The sequence below is a fragment of the Lepeophtheirus salmonis genome, chromosome 3, assembly GCF_016086655.4.
Source record: "Lepeophtheirus salmonis chromosome 3, UVic_Lsal_1.4, whole genome shotgun sequence".
In the NCBI taxonomy this organism is placed as follows: Eukaryota; Metazoa; Arthropoda; class Copepoda; order Siphonostomatoida; family Caligidae; genus Lepeophtheirus; species Lepeophtheirus salmonis.
Window position 1 is genome coordinate 39,796,680 of NC_052133.2, and position 24,137 is coordinate 39,820,816.

At 33.3% G+C, this 24,137-nt stretch overlaps 3 protein-coding genes and 1 long non-coding RNA gene across 4 annotated transcripts; 2 read left to right on the plus strand and 2 right to left on the minus strand.

Annotated features, from left to right (window-relative positions):
• Nucleotides 1–233: 233 nt before the first annotated feature.
• On the minus strand, nt 234–11,253 carry LOC121115091 (uncharacterized). The gene is made up of 3 exons (XM_040709253.2): nt 6,365–11,253; nt 2,991–3,309; nt 234–2,717 (listed from the first exon to the last, which is right to left on the minus strand). Exons 1-3 carry the CDS (start codon nt 11,012–11,014, stop codon nt 1,390–1,392), a joined length of 6,297 nt encoding a protein of 2,098 aa, XP_040565187.1. The 5' UTR covers nt 11,015–11,253; the 3' UTR covers nt 234–1,389.
• Nucleotides 11,254–11,415: 162 nt separating this feature from the next.
• Nucleotides 11,416–20,377, plus strand: LOC121115094 (uncharacterized). The gene is made up of 2 exons (XR_005863412.2): nt 11,416–11,693; nt 19,974–20,377. It is a non-coding gene; the product is annotated as an uncharacterized lncRNA (long non-coding RNA).
• LOC121115092 (protein odr-4 homolog) lies at nt 20,145–22,170 on the minus strand. The gene is made up of 3 exons (XM_040709254.2): nt 21,217–22,170; nt 20,951–21,151; nt 20,145–20,795 (listed from the first exon to the last, which is right to left on the minus strand). The coding sequence occupies exons 1-3, from the start codon at nt 22,168–22,170 to the stop codon at nt 20,628–20,630; spliced, it is 1,323 nt and encodes a 440-aa protein (XP_040565188.1). The 3' UTR covers nt 20,145–20,627.
• A 357-nt stretch (nt 22,171–22,527) lies between these two features.
• BORCS6 (BLOC-1 related complex subunit 6) lies at nt 22,528–23,663 on the plus strand. The gene has a single exon (XM_040709255.2). The coding sequence runs from the start codon at nt 22,655–22,657 to the stop codon at nt 23,339–23,341; it is 687 nt and encodes a 228-aa protein (XP_040565189.1). The 5' UTR covers nt 22,528–22,654; the 3' UTR covers nt 23,342–23,663.
• Nucleotides 23,664–24,137: the final 474 nt, after the last annotated feature.

Consider the following 24,137-nt stretch of genomic DNA (forward strand, 5'->3'; position numbering starts at 1 on the left):
GCTACAGCTCCTCCAGCCCTCTCTCTGTGGATCTTCCTGTACTACCTTATAATTGGAAAGTGGAACGGAGCGGAAATAACGGCTGAACGAAAAAAAATTGAGCGGAATGTAAAAATATCATGGATAATGGAATACTTAAAAGTCTGGATTTTTTTTTTTAAGTTCTACATTTTTACTTTTTATGTATTTTATGTAAAAATGCGCCCAATGACGTCACTATACAGACAAGATTCTTCACTTTAAAACAGATATTTATTTTCTCCATTCAAAATCATATAGAATACAAATAATGTTAACAAAGGTACAATACTATAAATAGTGCTCCCGCCTTCTCTTTGCGCTCTACAAAAATCAAATCCCCACTTCTGACGAAGTAATAATGGATCTACAAATAAGTGAAATAGTGATATATTAGAAAAACACTTAGGAACACAGGGGTGTCCGCAAGTGATGGGCTGAAAGCAGTGTGACCCAGCACCAAAAAAAAAAAATAATAATAATAAGGAATTTTTGCTTTTTAATTTAACCTTTTTTTGGTCAGGATAAAAAAATTTTACGCAAAAATAGGGCTAAATTTGTTTTTTGAAAGATTAAAAAAAAAAATATAGGCATTTAGGGAGCAGATAAATAAATTTTATATTTGAAATTTCAATCAATTATTCTTATGGTTGTATCTTATGTCTTTCTCTTTTTAAAGTGTCCAGATTTCAACTACACACCCCGAAAATATACAATTTCTTTCCAAAAAATATATTTTACAAAATTAATTTCTAAAAAAAAATCCAAAAACCAACCCTACACAAAAAAAAAATCCTTCGGACGCCCCTGGAATAGACCCACACAAATCAAAACATTCGATGAGCCTTACGTGATAATAATAAAAAAATATCAAGGATACTCTGGGTCTTTCGTATTTGGAAATTGGCTCACTAATTGAGTTGAATCGAAAAATTATCGAATCAGGTAGAGCCGATACTTTTTTGAGTTGTCCCAATACTAATAGCATTACAATTGATCTGGAGAAGGATTTAAGTAATTATGTAGTAGGAGCAAAACAGAGAGGTAAATGTTCTTGAACGCGAATAATAATAGATTTCAAGGACTCAAGGGGGTGCCATGGGCGTACATTTAAAATAACATAATTCCACACTGATGGAGTTACTTAAAACAATGTAGGTAATATGCATGAAAATATGAAGAATACAAATATTGGCAAATTTTCAATAAATTAAAAAAAGTAAAGACTGCGAAGGATTGCGTTAACAAAGGCTGATATTCATCATCTTTATGTACGAGTATTCAAATCAGGATAAATATATAGTCAACATTTATTAATTAGAAAAAAAGAAAGAATGAAAAGCATACAAAATGATTGGTATACATATAAGTTTAATAATATCCTCCATAGCGGCCGCCGCCATCGTCTCTATCATCATAGCGTCCATAGCTCCTTGGTGGAGTAACATTTCTTCCCTCTATTCTACTTGCTACGGCTCTCATGTCTCTACCAGTCGTTTTCCGTTTTAAGTCACTTATCATTGTGTCGATGTCATCATCATCTTGATAGCGAGCCGGCTGCTCCCTTCTTCCTCCATAGCCTCTATTGCCGCCACCACCCCCATACATTCCATTATTCCTTTGGGGAGGTGGTGCCTCATCCTCCAAATAATCAGAATATCTATTATACCGACTATTGGAAGGATCTCTTCCACTCCGAGAGGGCTCCCGATATCCATTTCCTCCTCCTCCATACGGTCTGTCGAAGTTGGACATTCTCTGATTGCGGTTATCTGGAGCCCTATTGTTCATTTGTGATGAATAGGAATCTTCAGGGTAATATGATGACGATGGTTCGTAGCGATCATTGTTATATGATGGTTCAGGATCATATCTTGTACTTCTATAGCTTGAATACTCATTATCTCGTCGTGATGACGGTCCTAACGAACCTCGATCTTCAAAGTCGTCATAATACGGAGGCGGAGGTTGATTTTGTTTCAAAAATCGAGAGGGTTTCTTGGCTGGTTGTTTTACTGATGGATAATCATCAGGCTCTCTTGAATATCTAGTGTAGCTGCCTCTCTGTTGGGGTCTTTTGACCTCGTCTGAATTAATGTCCTCTAAATCTGCTGTGCTTTTTTTCAGTTTATTTAGTAGATCCCTAGTTTTTGGATTGAGAGTACTATCTCGGTCTTCCTTGTCCTCTAGGTTTGGTCGTTGATGACCATTGTTATGGGGTGGATCCCGGGGTTCTAAGAAACTATCACTATTCCAATCGTACTTTGTGCTGATAGGCTCATCCCAAACTGGATTACTCCGAACAGATCGTGCCTTATCAATGATAAAACGTGAGTTTTCATCCAGTTCCTCTTCGTCTCGACTTTGAGACATTCTCAATCGCTCTGATGGAGCTGACTCTGGTTCATATTCGCCATCATATCCACCATAGTTATGAGGCTTCTTGGGCCGACGAAGACTTCTGAAACCATCGTCTATATCTCTATTTTGAGTACTCCCATAGCCCATGGAAGGAGCTGAGTACTTTCGGCCCCCGTTTTGATAAGGATCTGGATCAGAGGACTCTCCTCTATCTCGTCCATACTCATCTCCATTGCTCTCAGGAGCTGCAAATGAAGAGTAATTGTTCAATCGTCGTAGAGCTCGAGCACGGCTCCCGAGGTTACAGTAAAAGTCCATTATATCATTGATATCATCACCTATAAGAAAATTATTATCTCAGTCATTTATCACTTGAGTTATTACATTGATTTTTTTCTTTTTCTTTTTCTTTTTTGAAAAAATCATTTAATCATAACTTTTCTACAAGAAAAAATAAAAACTAAGGTAAAGAGATTCGGTATGATGGATTTATGAACGCTAAAAGTATTTAGTATAAATGTATTTGTTGACTTATTAACTGCTTTCTAAAGTTAGGAAAATAAAATATAAAAAAAAGTTCGAACTATCATACGGATTATAATTTATCTTACTTTCACCTCCTTTGCGAGGTCCAATGTTGTAATTATGAGGTCTATATTTATCCAAATTTGTATCAGCAAGACTTAAACCTTCTTCACGGTCTTCTGAATCCCTCAACGATTGTAAAAACCGTGATTTCCTCTTAGGTACATTACAGGATGATTCTGAATCATGCTCTCCATCCAACGATGAGATGGGTGGAGGAGGGGAAGACAATGGAGGAGGGTGTCCATTTGTAGATGGGGATATGGTCTCTTCTTCAATCTCTGAGTCTCTGGGTTGAGTCCCATTGCTAGGTGGCGGTGTTCCGTTACTCGTCATTTTCAAAACCTATTGAAAGAATGAGAGGAGATAATGAAACGAGGAGGCAGGGGGAAATAACTCTACTACTCAAAGTAACTAATAATTCGCTCACAACAGACTTTACACAACATTTAAAAAGAGAGATATAAAAAGAAAAAGCAGAGTTTTTTTATAAAGAAAATAATATCGTGGTGCGACTGAGTGACATGTAAAAAGGAAAAGTACTAAGATTAAGTACTTACACACCGCACACCTAAAAGAGAAAGAAGGAAGCCAAAGCGCCGGTGAGCATGCAAGTAGTTAGGTACATAGAGAGAGGGAGGGAGGGAAAGAGGGGTAGGTGGTAGTGGTAGAGGTGGAAAAGGCAGTAGAGGAGAAGGTATTTTCGGCTTATTATTGGATACTTCGTAAACTCATCATTTGCATAGGTGGACAGCATAGATCTCTTAGTACAAGAGATATGCAAGAATCAAATGCATTTCTTGGATAGAGTTTATCTTCATTACCTGTTGTCTAACTAGCATCATGATGAATGGGGAATTTGTTTTCTTTCTTCCTTCTCAGTGAGAAAGAATGATAAAGAGAAATAATAGCAAAACAATACAAGGGCGTCAGTAGGATTATATTTGGAGGGAGGAAGGGTGGACTGGTTGTTGGAATTATTTAAAAAAATTAAATTTTTTTTTTAACTATAAATATTTTTTTTTTTTTTTTTAAAATTAAATTTTAAGGTTAAATTTTTGAAAATATTTTCATTAATTCTTAGCTTTTCACAAACAATTAAATTAAAAAAAAAAATTAATAAAAATATTAAATTTTTTTCAGAAAAATTTAAAAAATTCATTACTATTTAAAAAAAGTTAAATAAATAAAAAAGTATTAAGTCCTAAGCTATTCTCAAAAAATTAAATTTTATTAAAAAAAAATAAATAAAATATCAGAGTTGTTCACAAAAAATGAATTTTTGGAAAAAAATTTCAAATTAAAAAAAAATATTTAAACATTAAATTTTTCGGAAGAAAATTTCAAAAGTCCACAGCTTTTCACAGACAAACAAAATTTTATGAGAAAAACTTTTGAATACTTTAATTAAATTTTAAATATTAAATTTTCTAGTAATAATCAAAAAATTTATTATTTTGGGGGCGGGGTTCCCTCTGCGAACGCCTCTGCAATAACATATATATAAAATTAGTAGTAATTTTTGTGACGTGATAAATAACTGATTTATGTCCAAAATGTTATGATAACAAACATTTTCTTAAAAGAGTAGTAGAATACCTGCATAGGGTGGGGCCCCATGGGGAGAGATATTTAGAGAGAAGAGTCATCATTTTTCTACCACCCCAGGCAGACTTGACGTCAGGAAGATCAATTTAATTTATCTTGATTTATGCATTGAGTGCCAGCAATATATTTAGGGTCGGTTCATGTAATTTTCTTTGTTTTTTATTTTTCAAAATTTTCTCATTTTTTCTGACTCTAATACTTTTTCCTTGAAAAAAAAAATTGGGTCCGTGCATATTTCCCAAAAATGTTCTTAATAAATAATTTGATTCATTTTTAATTGAACGACGTTTATTTTTAACCAAATGTTTCATTTTATTTTTTAATGAGCTTTTTAGGGCCCTTTTCAATTTTTTACAGAGTATTATTTTTATGAAAAACAGTTGTCCTTATAAAAAAAAATGTATGTTTTATTTTTTCAAAAAGCCTTTAAATGTTTTTTAAAGTCAATACGTAAATAACCTTAAATCCTGACTGACCACCATTTTTATCTAATACGCCATCCAGGGGTGTTTCTTCCACACCCCCGTTGTACACGTCCTGAATATTTGTAGTTCTTTTCTAATATTTGTAAGATTTATACTTATTACGTCACAAAATTTAGCGTTATTTTCAACAAAAAGGATCCTGAAAACAGTGTCTCTGAGTTACCTTCTCTAGATAATTTGGGAAAGATAGATAATATATAGAGTGACAAAGTTTGGATTGATGACGTTTTTATCGACTAGAGATGACGTCAGCTATTTTTGGGGTATTTGTACTATAATAGTTTATCATTACATATATAAAGTATATAATACAGCAGAGACATACAACTGTTGATGTGATGTTACGCAACACTAGCGCTCTTAAAAAATCTATAGTTATCTGTGCTTCGAAGCTCCTTTGACCCAGGTACGCCAAAACTTTACTCAACATAATACCATATATGTCCTATTGTTTAAATCTATTTTTTTATTATAGAAAGGAGGAGTTTTCTCACGGATTGCACATGTGCAACTCTCCTTGTAGCCTGGAACAGTTGTAACATTTAAAAAAAAACAAATTTGACTTAGAAATGAAGAAAATTGCATTGAATACCTCATACCTTTCTTATCAATTTAATACTAAACTAATGGAAAGTTGAACTATTCACTTTCAATTTATTATCTATATTTGTAAAGCAAAGTTTGTCTGTTGATAACTCCTTTTTAACAACGAGCGTGTGTAACTAAAGCTCTGCGTGTGTTATTAAAAAAAAATGAAAAGAGGAGTATAAAAAAAATAATGAAGGTGATTTTTGATGATGTTTAGCAACCATCACGTGTAGCTAAAGCTCAGAACGTCATATAAACAATTCTGTAATTAGCTATGGGTTTTTGAAATTTTTTGAATAATATAAAATAATAGATGATAGCTAAAAGGTATAATAATAAGTTTTAGTCACACACCTTCAGATATCTTGTCTCTTGAAGGAGGTAATGTTGAAGAGCTGAAAGGATATAGTTAGTAAGTATGTCATTTCAGCTGTTTTAATTACCATGATCAATAAGAAAGGGTCCTAGGTGTGACAAACTTTATTAAGACCGGACTTAAATGACTGCAGTCTTTTTAGTTTGTTTAGATCAATCCAACACTAACTTATAGAGATCACTATAAATATCGCTAATAGCTAATACATTTGGATTTTCAAAATAAGGAGTTAATGAGAGCTCTGATATCTGGCAGGTTACCAACATATACATTACTTAAATGTATGCTCACGAAGATTTCGAACCTTTTCACATCCTTTATTGGTATTTATACAAACACTCACCTTAAAATGACTTTGCTGATTGTCTCTATCCTTGTTCGGCTTCCATAAACTTGAGGATCGGGACAGATATATTTCCTCTGGATCATCTATTCGCCCATTTCTTTTCTTTTGGTCTTCAGGAGATAGGAAAAACTCGATTCCATTATCATCGATGAGAGTATAACTTGCTTCTCCCATGAGGATGCTCCTAGATGCCTCTCGAGGTACAATGGCTTGATAGCCTTCTTTGAGGAGTATCAATGCTTTTGAGCATTCCCATGGAACATCTTCAGCTATGGATTCGGATAAAAAGTTTTTTAGCCAACTTGTTTTATCATCTTGATCATTGGTTTTCATTGCCATGAAGGTGTTCATGCTGATATCCTTTGCAGACATGATGGTGGATTTACTCCTTTGAATCATAGATTTGGATTTAGATCTTTGAAGTTTATTAGTAGTAGAATCGAGGAAAGGAGTTTTGGGGGGTTGTTTGGGAGGGCGGATGAGGGCGGAGGATTGATTAACAAATTCCTTAAGACTGTCATCGTCCGTATCATCATCTGGATTAGTTCCATGGATGGCTGTTTTTTGAAGTTTCAAGAGTTTTTTCTTTTTCCTCTCATCCACACAGGCCATTTCTCTCATCACCAAGATCTTTTGAAGTACGTCTTTGACCACAGGGTCGTCTTTAATTACTTCTAAGCGAATTGGATCAGAAAGCAATTCAGTAATAGTCATGGCAATATCTCTTTTTCCTAAATACTTGGCCAAACCGAGAGCTTGTTCTAACATTGATATGACGTACTCCAAGTCTCCCAGTTCGACTTTATGCATGACGTCATCTAGTTTAGTCTGACAGCTTCTAGTAATGGAGTGGCTAATTGCACTATGCAAAACATCAATAGTGTTCATGTCCCCTTTTTTTCCAGATTCTTCTTTGAGTGATTTCAGTACATTTTGAATAAATTCTGGATCTGTATTAAACATTTGTTTAAATCCGTTTTGGAGATCTTGTCGAGGGCTCAATATGGTGACTAGGGTCGTAAATAGTTCTTGAAGGTCCATTTTAGATCTTACATTGGATAAAGACGAGGAAGAGAGCGTTCGTATTAAATTTTCCATGAATTGCTCATTGCAGCGGCCCTCTGTGAGTGCTGTTACACGAGCAAAGAAGTTCCTGTTTTCATCCACTGAGAGCCCTTTCGCTGTGTCAATTAGTTTCTTGATGTCATTCTCCATTCCAGAGGAGGGGATTCCCTCTTCCTCTAAAATACCTTGGATGGATTCCTCAATGTATGCAAGCAGAGTTTCCTTAAACTGACTTTCTTCAAAGTCAATATGGGAGTCGGAGCTCTCACGTAAAGCTCCAGGAATAGAACAAGTAATAAGTCCAGCCACAAGACTGCAAACATTGGCCTCCTCCGGATCCATGGAGCTGTTTTTCTTTTCACTAAATGTTTGAATGAGCTTTTCAATAGCTGGATTTAGTTTAAGTTGAGGGTTAAGGATCGTTCCGTCCAAATCCCTTTCCAACTCTTGAGAGACATAATCTTCAAGAACTCGGTACACTAAATTTGCCGTTGATGCTGTATCTAAAAATACTGATAAGAAAATAGTTTTCAACAATCGACGAATATCGGGGTCATCATATTTCTCGAGGAGTTCGTCACTCAACACAGTATCAACATCAAGTCCATCCCCCATTTTCGAAATAACATTTCCTGACCTTGGTTCGAACCCTTCAGCCAATGCTTGAAGCGCTTCTCCTGATACTGTAGCACCCCCGATTCCTCCCAAAAGGTTAGACATGTCATCACTACTAGAACTTCGACCAAGGAGTAAGCGTGCTTCTTCGCTGTTGATGTCAAAGCCTTGCACTAAGAATTCCAGATTTCCAAACAAATCAGGTGGTAGTAACCGTGGTCCTTCCTCTGTTTCTATTATTTGTCCTGGTAGGAATTTTGCACCTGATGGAGAGTCCATGACCTGTCCAGGAACAAAGAAGGCTCCATTTTCCGTTTCAACAATTTCACCAGGAACAAATTTTAGACCATTGTCCGTTCGAATAACTTGTCCTGGTATAAAAGAAGGCCCAGATTTAGTATTGATAATTTGTCCAGGAACAAATTTCGGTATTCCGTCTTTTTCATCATTCATAATTTGTCCTGGAATAAACTTTTCCCCACCATCAATTTCGATTACTTGTCCAGGAACAAACTTGGGCCCATTTTTAGTCTCAATCATTTTACCTGGAACAAAGACGCCATCTTCCAAAACTTTACCAGGTATGAAAGTTTTGGTTCCATTAATTTCCATGATTTTCCCAGCGACAAACTTAGGTCCTTCCTCTCCACATTCCATTCTTCCACAAAGGATTTCCTTATATTTCTCTGGGGTTTCAACCGACTCAACAAATTTGTACCTGTCGCTTATTTCACATCTAACTAAGAAGCCGTTTTTAGGCTTTACTTTCTTATGAATAACAGACAAAGATTCCCCATCAATGATGAATGGAGCATCATAGTAACCCACGTCAATGTTTGCCAATTGTGAATCTCTACGAGCCTTGGCAAATTTTCCTTTGACGGTTTTCCCAGGTATAAAATGAGACTCCTTGTTGACCTCAACCAATTTTCCTTCCATCATAATGGAAGAAGTACAGTCCACCAATCCAGGCAGGAAATCCTCATTTTCAGGATTATTGATTCCAGGGATAAACTGAGGAACATTCTTGGAAGAATTAATAACAACTTCACCAGGAACAAAGGTTAGTGAATCTGACTTGACTATTTGTCCAGGTAAAAAGCCAGTTCCCAGATTTTGACCCGGAATAAAAGCAGGCTTATCATTTATTTCACCCATTACACCACTAATGAATTCGAGAGGATTATCTCCCGATTTTATCATTTGCCCTGTCATAAATTTCCCTGCATTATCACCAGAGTCTATCACAGTTCCACAAACAAAGGCATCGTCTACTTCAGCACCAGCAACAAACTTGATACCGTCTGCAGTTGATACCGTTTCCCCTTCAACAAATTTTGCTTCTCTAGATGTATGGAGTACTTGACCTTTTACAAACATCAGGGAATCTGCTTGTTCATCTGAATTATTGATGAATTGACCTGCTGTAAAAGAAGTAGTTTTTCCTCCACCATCATCAAAATGAAATATGCCAGGAATAAAGGAGAAGGTTCCATCATCTGTTCTAACACTTACACCAGGAATAAACTCTCCATTGACCGAATTCATTCGTTGTCCAGGAATAAATAAGCCATCATTTAAGAACTCTCCAGGCAGAAAATAATTCTCTGGGAAAATAGCTCCTACAATAACATTTGCTCCATCAGGGGCAGATCCAGCATTTTCAGAATATTTGAGGCCATCTCCATGATCGTAAATCACACCAGGTCGAAGAAAAGAGGATTCAAATGGAGGCTTGATTTCGTTTAGCTTGGGAAGGATTTTAAGGGACTCTTCATTTGCAAACATACTTTTGAGAGATCCTCTTCCACGAAGATGTGACAAGGTATTCTCCATTTTGGAGTCCTTAATGAGGGGTATGATGGCATTGACTACGTGCTCAGTCTTCATAATATTCACTTCCTCAATGGCCGGAACAATGTCTAATCCGGATTGATCAGGTATATAGACATTTTTTATCCTTCTATTGATGAGTTTGTTGTTTGAAAGAGACACCGCATTAATTTTGATTTGATTTGGAACGGTGGCAGAGTCCAATTCAGAGGCTCTCACTTTGTCAATCACTTCCCAGTTATAATCTTGATCCCTATTACAAATGACTTTTTTCCATTGTGGCCCATAAATAGCCATATTTTTTTCTGGATCGTACATTTCCCTGAAATCATTCAACTTTTGTCTATATTGTTTTGCTTTTTTGGATTTTCCAGCTCCAAATATCGTTTTCTCCTTGCCTGAGGGCTTTATTTCCATTTTATCCATATCGTCATCCGCCTTTTTTTCAAGATCTTCAAATATTTTCTTATTCAGAAGCTTATTTTTCTTTCGTTTCTTTTCATCCAGTACTTTTTTTTGTTTGGAGAGAGTCTCTTTGCTTTGTCCACCACCGTTAAAGATGGGGGAATCTCCAATATTATTATTTTTAGAGTCCACTTCCTTCAAATTGACAAAGAGAGTGGGTTTCCCTCGGATTTTAAACATGACTTTATCACAGTTCTTGCTCACACTAATGTTCTCTATTTCTCCTAACTTGATGGCCTCTTCAACCTCAGCTGGGAGAATAAGACCACAAAGGGATGCACTTGACATATACACAAACATTTTATCATCATTTTCCAGAATATTTTTCTTGAGCCTTTTAAGCACTTTTTGCAAATCTTCAAAGGCCTTAATATCCGCAGCATCTGTCAGGCTTTCCTTTTTAAGTATAGGTGTCACGTATTTGTAGTCTTGACGAAACTTGTGTTCCCCTCGTTTTGGCACATTTTTGGCACCCTGAGTAACAGAGCATTTCAAAGTCTCTGGACGCTTTCCATATTCGATGAGAGGTACGTAGTTATGGCGATCCATTCGCCGTCCAGTAATGCGACAAAGTCTTCGCGCATCTCCGGGAGAAATGGGTGGAATGATGGGAAAGAAGTTTGGCTTTGGGAGGCTCCGAGCTCTACCCGTGATTCGACAAAAGGACATGATTTAGGTACTTGGAACAAACGAGACGTGGACTATATACACTTTAAGAGGATGATATTTTTAACTTATGATGCGGTTTGTTGTTAGTTTTTGTTATTGTGAAACTTGGACATCTTGTAACCCAGTCAGTCATAAAACAATAACAAAACAAAAATATTCAATGAGAGATTTTTCTTCTTCCTCTCTAGTCTTCTACTTCTTCTTTTTTGTCCCAACAAAGTTGGCAAAGGAATCTTTGAGATCTGAGAGTGCTTTCAAAATTATTTTTTCTTAACGTCTTGGGATTACTCCGCCCGCCGTATCATAAGTACACACTACTCATTTTACCCGCCCATGGAATGAAGTAGCATTATTATCAATATCAGAGGTTAAATTCCTTTCATTTGCAAATACTTACATATGTAAGCTTGTAACTGACAAAAAATATATAAAATATTTAGACAGTTTTGCGTGTGTATGTAAGTGGGCGCGTGAGTGGGGCGGGGACACCCACAGCAAAGAAAGCCCAATGCACTTGACGTCAATTAACAATTAAGAACTGCATAACAGCAAATTCCATTCAAAGTAAATTAAATTTCCAACGGTTATCATCCTATATTGTTGTGGATGCTGTTGCAGTTTGTAAATGGAAGTTTGTTGAACTTTCAATGTGTGTAAGTACAGTACTTCCTATAACTAGGTGAGTTTCTACTTTCTTTATGCATTTACATTACCTTTACCTAGGTGTGAAAGCTTGCTTTGACACTTTAAAGAGAAGAAAATAAATATTTTTCAAAAATGAAAGGAAGTTAAATAAATATCAACATCAATTTGAAAATCACTCAACTCATTACAATAAATAATACGATATGGCCACTCACTCAATATTTATTTTTCCATTTCTTTTCAAAAACGTATTATAATAATATGTACACGGAACGACAGTTAGAAGAAAATGCAGTAATAGATTCCTCCATGACAACGTGGGTTAAAAATAGATTTACAAACGGTAACCATATTCGAGTCCTATTCCATTAGTTAGTTGTATGACAGTAGTAAAACTATGAATAATTGTATTTCTCTCTTTAGAACTATGTATACCAGGGGCGTCCGTAGGGGGTGGGCTGATCGGGCTGTAGCCCTCCCTAATTAAGGATTTTTCCCCATTTTTTTATTAGAAAATGTAATATTTGAAATTGAACTTGATTATTAGATTTTTTTCCAAAAAAGTTAAATTTCTTTGAATAGCTATAGATTTTGATATTTTTCTCAAAAAAAAACAAAAAAATTAATATTAAAAAAATTAAAAATTTGAAAAATATAGAAAATGTAATATTTTATTTTTTTTTCCAAAAAATTTTATTTTTTTGTTAACAACTGTAGATTTTTTAATTTTTTTCCAAAATATTTTATTTCTTGTGAACAACTGTGCATTTTGGCATTTTTTTATTCACAAAATTTAATTTTTCTGAGGATTGCTATAGATTTTTGCAATTTTTTTCAAGAAAATTTTATTTTTTGTGAACAGTTAGGGATTCTTGAAAAAATTTAATATTTTATATTATAAAGGTATATCTTGATATATTGCAAAAAAAAAGATGAAAAACCAAACCCCTTTCAAGATATAATTCTGCAGGCCCTATATATACCCTAAAGTGGCTCCCTCTGCTGACTTAAAAATCAACTCAAATGACTAGTTAACACTTACTAACATCTAAATATCCACTTTATTTTGTTATTGGAAGACGACTTTTACGTTTATTTCCTCTTTATCACACATTCCTATCTTTATTGTATCACGCAACCTTTTATACGAAAATAATCAAGAAAAAAGTCAAAAATCAGTTGGTAGTTAGTCCATTCTTCCCTTCAACTACGGAATTATTATTAAATAACTATAGAGAAGTTTTCATAGCTTAACATGAGCTAATTCAACCAGTCAACGTTCAGAACATTTCTGATTAAAGGAAAAGAAGCAGAAGCATCAACAGCTGATCACAAAATATACTGTATATTTTTGTTTTGTGTATCCATTCGTAATTATTCGATAATTATAATATAAGGTCCCTACTCCATAGTTTTTTGGTTCATTTGAGTTAATTATAAAATAACTTTCGAGTCCATGACAAGACTCACTTCGGAGCCGCATAGCTAGAGAAACATCAACAACTCCAATACATTTATTTTTTTCAGCTGTTGATTTTCTACTTATCTAGCCTCTGTTTAAGGTTACGAACGTTGATTGGTTGAACTCGAATTTAAACTCGGTTGGTAACATTTGCTCAATTCTTCACAACTATTGAATTATTATTCAATAATTGTTTGGAAGCTGAAAAAGAGCTATTTCTTATTCCACCAATCAACATTCAGAACACTGACTATGTGAAAAGAAGCAGACACAACGATAGTTGACAACAAAATACCGTGTAATTTTGTTGTGTTATTGAGGTAACTCCGTGCTAGCGCCTATATATGTCAGTTATAATAAAGTACATATGCTTAAATGCCAATTTAAAGTCTTGTTAGATGATAAAAGGGATCATCCCTTAGTGATTACTTTTACATTCAAATTAGGATTACGTCTATTTTTTTAAAGAAAACAAACTAAAAGTATTTATTCACTATTATTTATATATATGAGGTCATGAATTAAAATATATTTACTACATACTATATACAAAATGGTGTTGGATTCGAGTATTCCTTGAACTCGAAAAATTTCGACTTTACTTAAGTTTAGTTTTTTCCAAAAAAATCACTACATTTCTCCTCAAATATCATTTGAAAAACTCGACTAAACTCAATTTATGAAAACTTCAAATATTTTAAAAAGTGTTGAGATGGCCCCTGAATTGTTAATAATATGAGAATCGAAATTAATTTGATTTATGGGTTACTATAATTGTATAGGTCATATAACTTTTTGGGTTAATTTTCTATATTGCAAATAAATAATTTCACTCCTTACCTACAAAATAACTTAATAGGACATGAGCAAACTTAAAAAAAAATATTATTCAAAAGCAGGGGCCTCTGCAGGTATTGGGCTCGAGGGGCTGTAACCCCCCACCCAAATTCAGAAACTTTTGCTTTTTATGAAGAACTCTAAAATGATTTTTCTAATTTTTTTCCAAAAAATTTAACTTTTTTGAATAGCTATGAAATTTTTGAAAAAAAAATTTAAAAAAATTATTATTTGAAATTTTTTTCCAAAATATTTAATTTTTTGATAATAGCTTTTTGAATTTTTTTCCAAAAAGTTTAATATTTTGTCAATAGCTGGGGATTTTGGAAATTTTATTCGAAAAAATTTAATGTTGGAAATTTTTTTTCAAAAAACTTTTTTTTTTTTTTTTTTTTCAAAAAAATTCCAAAACCCAAGCCCCCTTAATATAATCCTACGTACGCCCCTGACAGCGTGGTATAACAGTCTCTAGATTGGAGACGTAACATACATTTTTCAGACCCTCTTCTCTTTGTGTGACTCCCTATATTTTGTATTAAATAATATGATCATTATTTGAATTGTATTATTTTGCCGTATAACGGTGCCACTCTTTGTGGTTTTAATTTGCTAACTAAGCGAAGCAAACAACACTCATTGTTGAACTTGAAAAAAAAAGTGAAAAAGTATTTTCTTTAAACTAATGCCTCTACTCAAACTCGACTCACTCAATGTTTTGTTAATCGAACTTGATAGTTGTAATTCGAATCCAACACTAATATACATTATAAGTATAGAAAAAGAAACAACAAAATAACGTCATTAAAATGAAAGGAATGAGAAAACTTAGATTCCTTATTAGGTTTGCTTTTGAGTGAATACTATTGTTATGCACGTTCGGGTTTCTCATCTCCCGGGAAATTGTCTTTGTATATGATCCTGGAATTTTTTTTTTTAAATTACAGGATCGTAATGAAATAGCAAGATCCAATTAGTATATGGACTAAAATTTAAGTATTTCTTTTTATTTTTTGTGAAAAAAGAATAGATTTTAAACTAGCCTTACCCATATATAAAGTCAAACCTACATTAAGTGGTAAGACAAGAGAAAATAAAAAAAGTTGCTGCTTAGTACAGAAGTTACATATTTTGAAACAATTCTAAATTTGAGAAATAGATATGAACACTTAGTGTGGTGACAGGGTTAAAGCAGGAGGCCGTTCGGCAAGGCTTGGGGGTATTCTCAATTTTTATCTTTTTCATTTTTATCATTGGTTTTTTTGTACCCACAGCTTCCACATTTTTTTATACCGTAAGCAGGACCGACCTGGATTAAAAACAGAAATAATAAATGAAGAAGAAATGTCTAATTTTGGGAGAAATAGATCGGGGGCGTCCGCAGGGGGTGGACTGGAGGGGCTGTATCAACCTAAAAAAATAAGGAATTTCTCCTTTCTGCTAGAAAATTTAATATTTGATATTTTTTATAGGTATGAATTTTTGTAATTTTTTTGCAAAAAATTTCATATTTGAAATTTTTTTCAAAAATTTTATATTTGAAATTGATTCTACGATTTTTTTTCCGAAAAATTTAAATTTTTGAGAATAACTGTGCATTTTTTAATTTTTTTTCTACAAAATTTAATAATCGAAATTTTTTTCCAAAAAATTAAATTTTTTATGAAGAGCTGTGGATTTTTGAAACTTTTCAAAAAAAATTAATTTTGGATATTTTTTGACAAAAAAAGTCCAAAAACCAAGCCCCTCCCCAGAAAAAATATATTCCTACGGACGCCCCTGTGGATATTGGCAAATGCATATCCGAACCAGAGACGGAGTTAGAAATTTGTTCTAAGTGTACCAAAATTGTATGAATTTACATATTAATTATAAATGACCAATACATATAACACATTTGGAGAGTCAAGACGCGACCAGCTGCCCCGGCCCTCCTATGTCATCTACTTATTAATCAACCCCACGTGCTAAAGGTGAACTCAGTATAAAATATTTAAATGTAGGGGAAACTTCATATTCTCCATAGGAGTAAAACCCCAATAAATTCCGTGAAAACAATATCCCGGGAGATATGTATATAGCATAATTTCATTGTTTGTCTTACTATAAATAAACCTCCTATTTTTGTTCTTTTTAAAGAGGGGCAATTTTCTCATTAAAACAGCAGACACACAAAAAAAAAGTCTTCACATATGGAAATGACATGAGAAAGAGAGAGAAAGAAACACAGTTTGAATCATTAAATTTAATGTAAAACGTTTGTTAAATTGTCACTTTTAAACTATGTTGTGTACAAGTTATAACTTGTATAATCAGGGGCATCCGCAGGAGGAGGGCTGAATGAGCTGTAGACCCCCCTAATTAAGGAATTTTTTGTTTCAACTAAAAAATTTAATATTTTAATTAAATTAAAATGTCGATAAAAAGCTATAGATTTTTGAGATATTTCTCCGAAAAATTTAATTATTGATTTTTTTTTCAAAAACAATTTTATATTTAAAATTTAATTTTATAAATGTTTTTCCAAAAAATTTAGTTTTTTCGCAGTAGCTCTAGATTTTTGAATTTCTTATCCAAAAAGTTTAATTTTTTGAGAATAACTGGATTTTCAAAAAAAAAAAATCGAAAAAAATAATTTCTTGTGAATAGCTATGGATTTTTGATTTTTTTTTTTAAAATTTTATTATTTGAAATTTTATTCCAAAAAAATCAATTTCTTTAATTTTTTTTCAAAAAAATTGTTATTTTTGGAAAAAAAAATTTCCTAAAAAAATGTTAATTCTGGACTCCAAAATAAATTCCAAAAGCGAAGCATTTCCCAAATTATAATCCTGCAGACACCCCTGATAATATAACTATAACTAAAAAGAACATTGCAAGGGTCGGTTTCACCGGGGCACTAGTGGCAATTACATTAGGTTCCGTTCCTGACCAGAAAAGTGACTACACGGCGATACACTACATCCTCTGACTAAAACTTTGTTGTCAAATTTGGGAGTTAGTCTTTTCTTAAAAAAGGTCATTCAAAAAAAGTTTTATCAAAATTGCCGCGTGGGATAGAATGTAATAACTTAAATTTACACCCAAATAAGACACTATTAAAATAGAAAAAGGTTTTTATGTTGACTTCCGTTTAAACATAGAAAAAATGTTGGAGGAACAACAAAAGAGCAATGCATGTGCAACCTCCTCAACGTCAGGGTCAGTGCTATGAAGGCTGCAAAGACTCTAGGCATTTTCATCCAGACTGATTAAAACATTCATTAAAAAGTCAATTTCAACCCCATCAAGCCAAAAATAACCAAAACTGATACAGTACCAATACGGCTGATTTCTGGGCAGTCTCCATGAGGCCCTCGTTCAGCTCCAACCTCTAACCCCTGGACTTTTGCAGTTTAGGAAGTCTTGGAGAAGAATATCTGCTTCACTTCTCACCCAAATTTGAATTTTTGCCCTACATAAGCAGGGCCATCATCGTCAAGAGCTGCCAATTTCGAGGTTGTTATTACTTGTGAAGGAAGACATATTGAATAAAAAGCATAGCTAAATAAACGGTATATAATCATATCACAAATTGGTTTTGAGTTGTCTTTTCTAGTTACCATAAAAGTCAGGTTTTTCGTTATTCAGTCATACTACTGCAAGTTTTGGATCCCCACTCTGTTCATATACTGTCTTTCTTTCATGGGGTAGTTGAAAAGTACTACTACTCTTAATCCGTTTTTAAAATGAGAAATATTTCAAAAATGCATTCCGTGATTCCATGGAATTGGGAGATAAATATTTTAAGGTAAAACATAATATCATACAGAGATAAATAGTGGGGTAATTACAATGAATGAAAGTTTTGAGTCATTTCTAAGAAGAAAAAAATCCTTCTTAAATAGGGTGAAAATGGGAAAGAAAACTAATGAGGAAATCTTTAGGGAAGACACAATATAATTTATAGCATATGTGAAAATTATGAGTGCTTACAGATATAAGAAAATATATCATATGAAGAATAAAATCTGTACAATAGGGTGTTATATAAAGAAAAACAGGGCAAACTAGTGTTGGATAGGTTCTAGGACTGATTTCCTAATCAGTCTCCCTTCCCTTCCCTCTTCAGTCTTTTTTTATTTATCGATCAGATCTTTTTTACAATTCTACGATCAAAAGGACAGATTAGTAGTAGGTCCTTCGATCCTATCTATCTTTATTTCCGTCCTTCCTAGCTAAGATTGACGAATATTCAGAGGTGTACGCAGGAGTTGGACGCCATGTTTTTTTTGTTTTTCTTTTGCTTTTTACTAGAAAATTTAATTTTAGAAATTTTTTTCCAAAAATTTTATAAACTGTGAGCAGCTGTGGATTCTTAATATTTTTTTTCAATTAATCTAATATTTTAAATTTGATTTTTGAAATTTTTACCCGAAAAATTAAATTTTTTAGGAATAGCTGTGGATTTTGAAAAAAAATTTAATATTTAAAACTTAATATTTAAATTTTTACTGTAAACGCTGATTTTTTAAATTGTTTTACCATACACTTAACATTTCAAATTTAGTTTTTGAAGTTTTTATTCTTATAATTAAATTTTTTCTAAGAAACAGCGAATTTTAAAAAAAATTCGGAAAAAATTTAATATTTGCAATTTTTTCCGTAAAAATTCCAAGAACTAAGCTCCCCCCCCCTCAAAAAAACAAAACAATATATATATAACGATTAATATTTAGAATAACGTATTATACGTTCTAATAACAATGTTCGTTCAAAGACGAAGTTAGTAACTACGTCATTTAAGCTGCTATAGTTACCATAAAATACCAATAAGTACCGGTCTTAAGACTGACAAAATATGAATAACATTGCCCAAGTTAAAATTTAAGCATGTATTTGAAAAAGATAATTATTTGACAAAAAAATTAAAAAAAAAAAAATTCAAAGTTGCAAACACAGACATCAAAGGACTTCATTTAGACAATATTTTAGCACTTATGTCTAAGTTTAACATATATAAACTATTTTATTAATTATTATGAATAGGAAAGTTTAACGTCCGCCACCACTTGTGTGCACATGCACAGCGCTAGTATCACGGGAAAACTCAATAGGATTTTAAACGATAATTTTGTCTGAAAACATTATGAAATGTGATGAATACAAGCTTATAGCCAAGTTTATATCACAAACAATGATGCCACTGACTAATTTGAATTTTTCGATGGAAATTTAACTCCCTACCAGTGTTTAAATTTCGAGGTCCTGTCAGGTTTTGATTGATAGAGGCTCCCGTATTTGCCATTTTTGTGCATCAAAAACTCCATATTCTTGAGTATCTAACGTTTAACAGACCATTATTAATTTCGTTTGTTTGTCTGTAAGCAGGATTATAGTAAAGTTGCCGACGACAGATTTTGGTACAACTTAATCGAAAGGTTATATATGTAAATTTTAAGAGATCAAGGTCACTGTTAAAAACGCATAAAACTATGAAATAGCATTTTTGCCCGCCAACTAAAACACACTTTTACTATTGCTATTAAAGCCATAGAACTCGAAAACGACCATTAAAATTTTCAATAGGTTTGGCTATTAAAGTCTCTTTTATATATATAATGTTTTTAGAGTATTATTTTAATGCAGAGCCAAGTTTTGAAATGAAATAACTATATTTTAGCATTCGAAAGATTATTTTCAAGTTATCTAGTTATTTACAGTTCCTACAATAGGTGTCTAATTATACAAAAATTAAATAAAATGAAGGGTCTTATTTGGAATATAATATTTTGGGTATTTTTCTTTTTTTCAATTTCCTGAATGTTAGGTGTAGAAGGTAACTAGTTTCTCGGAACGACCTCCAAATATGATTTATTTAAGCTAAAATTTGTTCAGGTTAATCAATGAGGATAAAACTTTCATACATTATATACCATGTATATATTATAATTTTTTTTTAAATGGAAAAAAGATATTTAAAATAAAAAGTACACTAACTATATTTTATATTTGTTTTAACTTGTAATATTTTTATAGGGGTATTTTCCAACTAACTCTCTTTTTTGCTAGTAACCACAAAAGCCTTTACATAAATAAATGCTAGCTGTTGTGTATTTAAATCCAAAATACCACAACGTTGAAATACTGATCCAAAACGTATGAAGAGCTGCCGACATAGGTACATGGTAGGTACCAAAATAAGTCAAATCCATTATAAGCACTTTTATTTACCATAGAAAAATATGGAGTACAAAAAAATAATATGTTTTACTTTTAAATTCTTTAAATTAAACATTAAAATAACAGTAAAAATAGAGTCAAAATGCAATTAAACACAATGAATTTTATAAATGTATCACGGTTATTAAAAGTTCATAATAATTTTACCAATATTGTTCATGTATAAAATAGGTGGCATTTATAAATGCATTAGTGATTATCAGTAATTAAATATTGCCGAAAATCTTAAATCATTTTTTTTACTTTCCTACAATTAATTGAGTATATGATCACTTACTTGAATTTTGAAGGGAGTAAAATGATTATAGATAATGTATGAAGCAATACAATTAATTTTACACTTTGCACAACAAAATTCTAAGAATGATTGAAAGTGCATAAATTCAGATAAAAAAAATTTAAAAAGTAGATATAAATTTTACACAGTAATAACTTTAAGCGTAATTCCATTCACTTTTTCGTTTCTTGACGAAAAAAGTAGAGGAAAACAGAGAGTAACACAATCCCAAAAGCCATCGCATAGAAATTATAAGAGCTTTTTGTATGTTTGTGGAACATAATTGGACTCGCACTATTTCCAATACCATTAACAACTTCACCTTCATCATCCTCAGCACTCTATATACATTAAAAGAATACAGTATTAGTGCTTACATCATGTTAGAGATTAAAGGCCATGTAAAAAAAATAATATAAAGAGTTTTTGCCCCCCCCATTTGGTAAGATAATGGGCATACTTTGTACATAACCCTTTTTAAATTATATTTACATACTTTAATTTCAGTTGGACTAATGATCAATTCAACTTCATCATCGATCTCATCTGGAATGGGAGTAAATCCAAATAATTCCTTCACTGAAACTGTAGAATCGTAGCTAGTTTCACCAGAAAACAAATAGTCTGATATAAAAATATTATTAGTAGACGGAACAGGAACCAATACACGTCTTGGAGGCTCATATATAATGGGGCCCTAAAGAATATTCGAAAGTAGAAAAAATGATTAGTAGTAGAACTATTGAATAATTAATTATTTACCTCAAGTTCTGTAGAAATATTTTTGTCATCTACTTCTAATGTATCACTATGAATTTGGAAACGAATATTCAAGGATCTATTTATATCTTGGATAACAGCTTCACACGCTTCCCTTATTGTAGCACCAGGCCTGAGGAAGGCACAAATGGAAACTTTTCCACCCAATTTAAGCTTAGATGTAGAATTGATCATTGTTTCATCATCTGATTTAATCAGAGCATCACTTTCTAATATGATCTGTGCTTCAAGAACTTGGCATTCTCCAGAGGAATTATGATTATTGTTTCCAGTGTTGTCATCAATTTCCTCATCCTGTGATTTGAATTCATGATTGAATGTGATGATGGCTTTGGATTTAAGAATCTCGCTCAAACTATTGAGAACCTTTTTCATATGTTTGGTAAAGTCAGCCGTTTCATCAGTGGCATGAGACGTTCGGAAAGAATTGAAGTCCAAGAGGAAATTGCCTTTAACTCGGGTCCAGGGAATCAGTTCCTGATACTGAAGATCCACAAACTTCTTAGAAGTATTATTTGGACCTACTTTGGAAAGCGTTAGCTCAACAGAGCAGAGTTTGGACGAGTCAGGATCATTTGTGTCCACATCCAGATAGAGATAGTCTTTCTGCTCATGCTCCGTCTCGCTCATAATGGAAGAAAGCTCTTTGAGTGTTTGATGGGCTCTAGGATAGGCATTGGATCCATTGGCGTCATTGTGAGCATGATACACACCTTTGATAGTAAAGCCTCCAGGTAAGAGAGGAAGGACTTGTTTAGCATGTTCTAGACTCCATGCCATGGGATCATCTTCTTCCTCAGGGAGCTCTGGCGTCTCCGCAAGAAACCCCAAATAATCGCCCCACTCATAGCCTATCAAAAAACCCCAAGAAGGATTCAAACCACGAATGCTATCTCGTAACCCTTCATCGCCCAACACAACACGTCGTAGAACCATATTCAAATTTATTTAGTAGACGGACAAAAGAGGAAGTCAAAATTGCATTTTCACTTTTTACAAATTTCTTTTATATATTTTTTTGTAATACGTACGCACGAAGTAAAAAAGTGCACGAGTCATAAGAGCCCATGTGACGTCACTTTTCAGCCACGTCTAAACATTTTTACCTTAATTCCTTCTCACCTGCCAAGAAGAGCCTTTCAGTTAAAAACATCATGGTTACACTACCAAACCCTTGCGAAATATAGCAGCAGGCTTTTTATGAGCTGAGAGTGGGGCTACATTCAGATCTTGAGTCTCAATTCAATTAATAAAGTTTCAAGAAAGAAAGAGAGAGATGTGACGTCATTCGAAGTTGACGTTTCCAATCTCATTCATAATAAATAAATAAATCATAAAATGAGAAATGAATTTTCATTTTTCTCCCTCGAGAGTCAAATGAAGCCTTGACTACTTAATTACTAATTATTATTCAATAGTTATGAGTGAACATTCAAAAGTAGGGACTCCCTCTCCTCCTTCTCACGAGATTCCCAATTCTTCTACTTCGTCGTGCAGTTCCGAGGGTCCTGCCAGAGACGGGGTCGGAATTGCTTCCCAAATGTCCGGGTCCTATCATGAGATCTTTGACTCCTCTCAAATGTCTTCCCCTTCTCATCAAGGAGGAGGAGGCGGCGGGGGTGATTGCTACTACAACTCCCCAGATAGGGGCTTGCTCCATTTCTGTACGGATGGCAATACAGTTAAAACCACAGAGTATCTGACAACCAAACTCGTGGAAGACTCCCTTAAATATCAATGGGACAACACGACTCCCTCCACCCCTGATGCATTCCTTGAGCCCTCTCCTCGACTGGATCCAGAGGCTCTAGCTGACATGGAGCGGCACTCAAGACATTTAGCATCATCTGTTGATAATTTGATAGAGAGCTTGTCAGATGTACTACATCATGCCTCGGGCCTCACTGTTAATTCAATTGAGATCTATAGAGATGCCGTTTGTAAAACATGTGATGAAGTGGATGGCAACATTAAATCCATGTATCAATTAATGGCCAAAGCGGAAGAGCTCAATAAGGCCATGGCTCCCGCCTATCACCTAGCAGAACAAATTAAAGACGTCAAAAAGTTACTAGACATGTTTGAAAATGCTTATTCTATCAGATAAAATCCCTAGTTTCAACAAAGTCATTAATAAACGCTTCTTTTAATAGACCAAAGACTTAGTTTATTTCATTTTTGTAAATTAAATTAATGTTTTTAATATTTTAAATTAATGTTTTTAATATTTTAAATTAATATTATATTAATAATTAATCTTCTTGTTTTATTTTCCTTTATCCCATCTGAGAGTATCTTAATTCAGTGGGTTGATCAATAATTTTTCTTATCGTTATAGTATAATTATATTATGTAAATTCTTATTCTTAATATTTTAAATTACAAAAATATAATGTAATATATGTTTAATTGTATTAATCTCTAACTTATATCATGAGTTTTATTCTTGTCTAATATGTAAATCTAAACCAATATTTAAGAATCTTGCTCCAAACTTTACTCTACCGTTGGTCTAGACCTTGAGTTCCTTTAACTTATAATCAGACTTAGGATTTGTCAGAGATCGCTCAATCACTCAAAAAATTGCTCACTTTGACCTTTTTTTTTTTTTTTTGGAAAAGCTGCTTGTTTTGGATGAAAATTGCTCATTTTTCTAAATGGGTATGAAAAAAGTATAGAAAATTTGGGCTCTATTTAAAATACACAACAGCTTTTGATGATTCATTGATAATATTTTCAAGGGAATTTCACCTTCAAAACACCTTCTTCATTAGGTTCTCTTTTTGGAATTAAAAATATGTACATGATGTAATCAGGGTTATGATTACATGATCGAATAGGTGAGCGAGCCAGATTCCGACTGCAACCAATTAGAAGAGGAGAAATTTGGTTCTTGAATAATC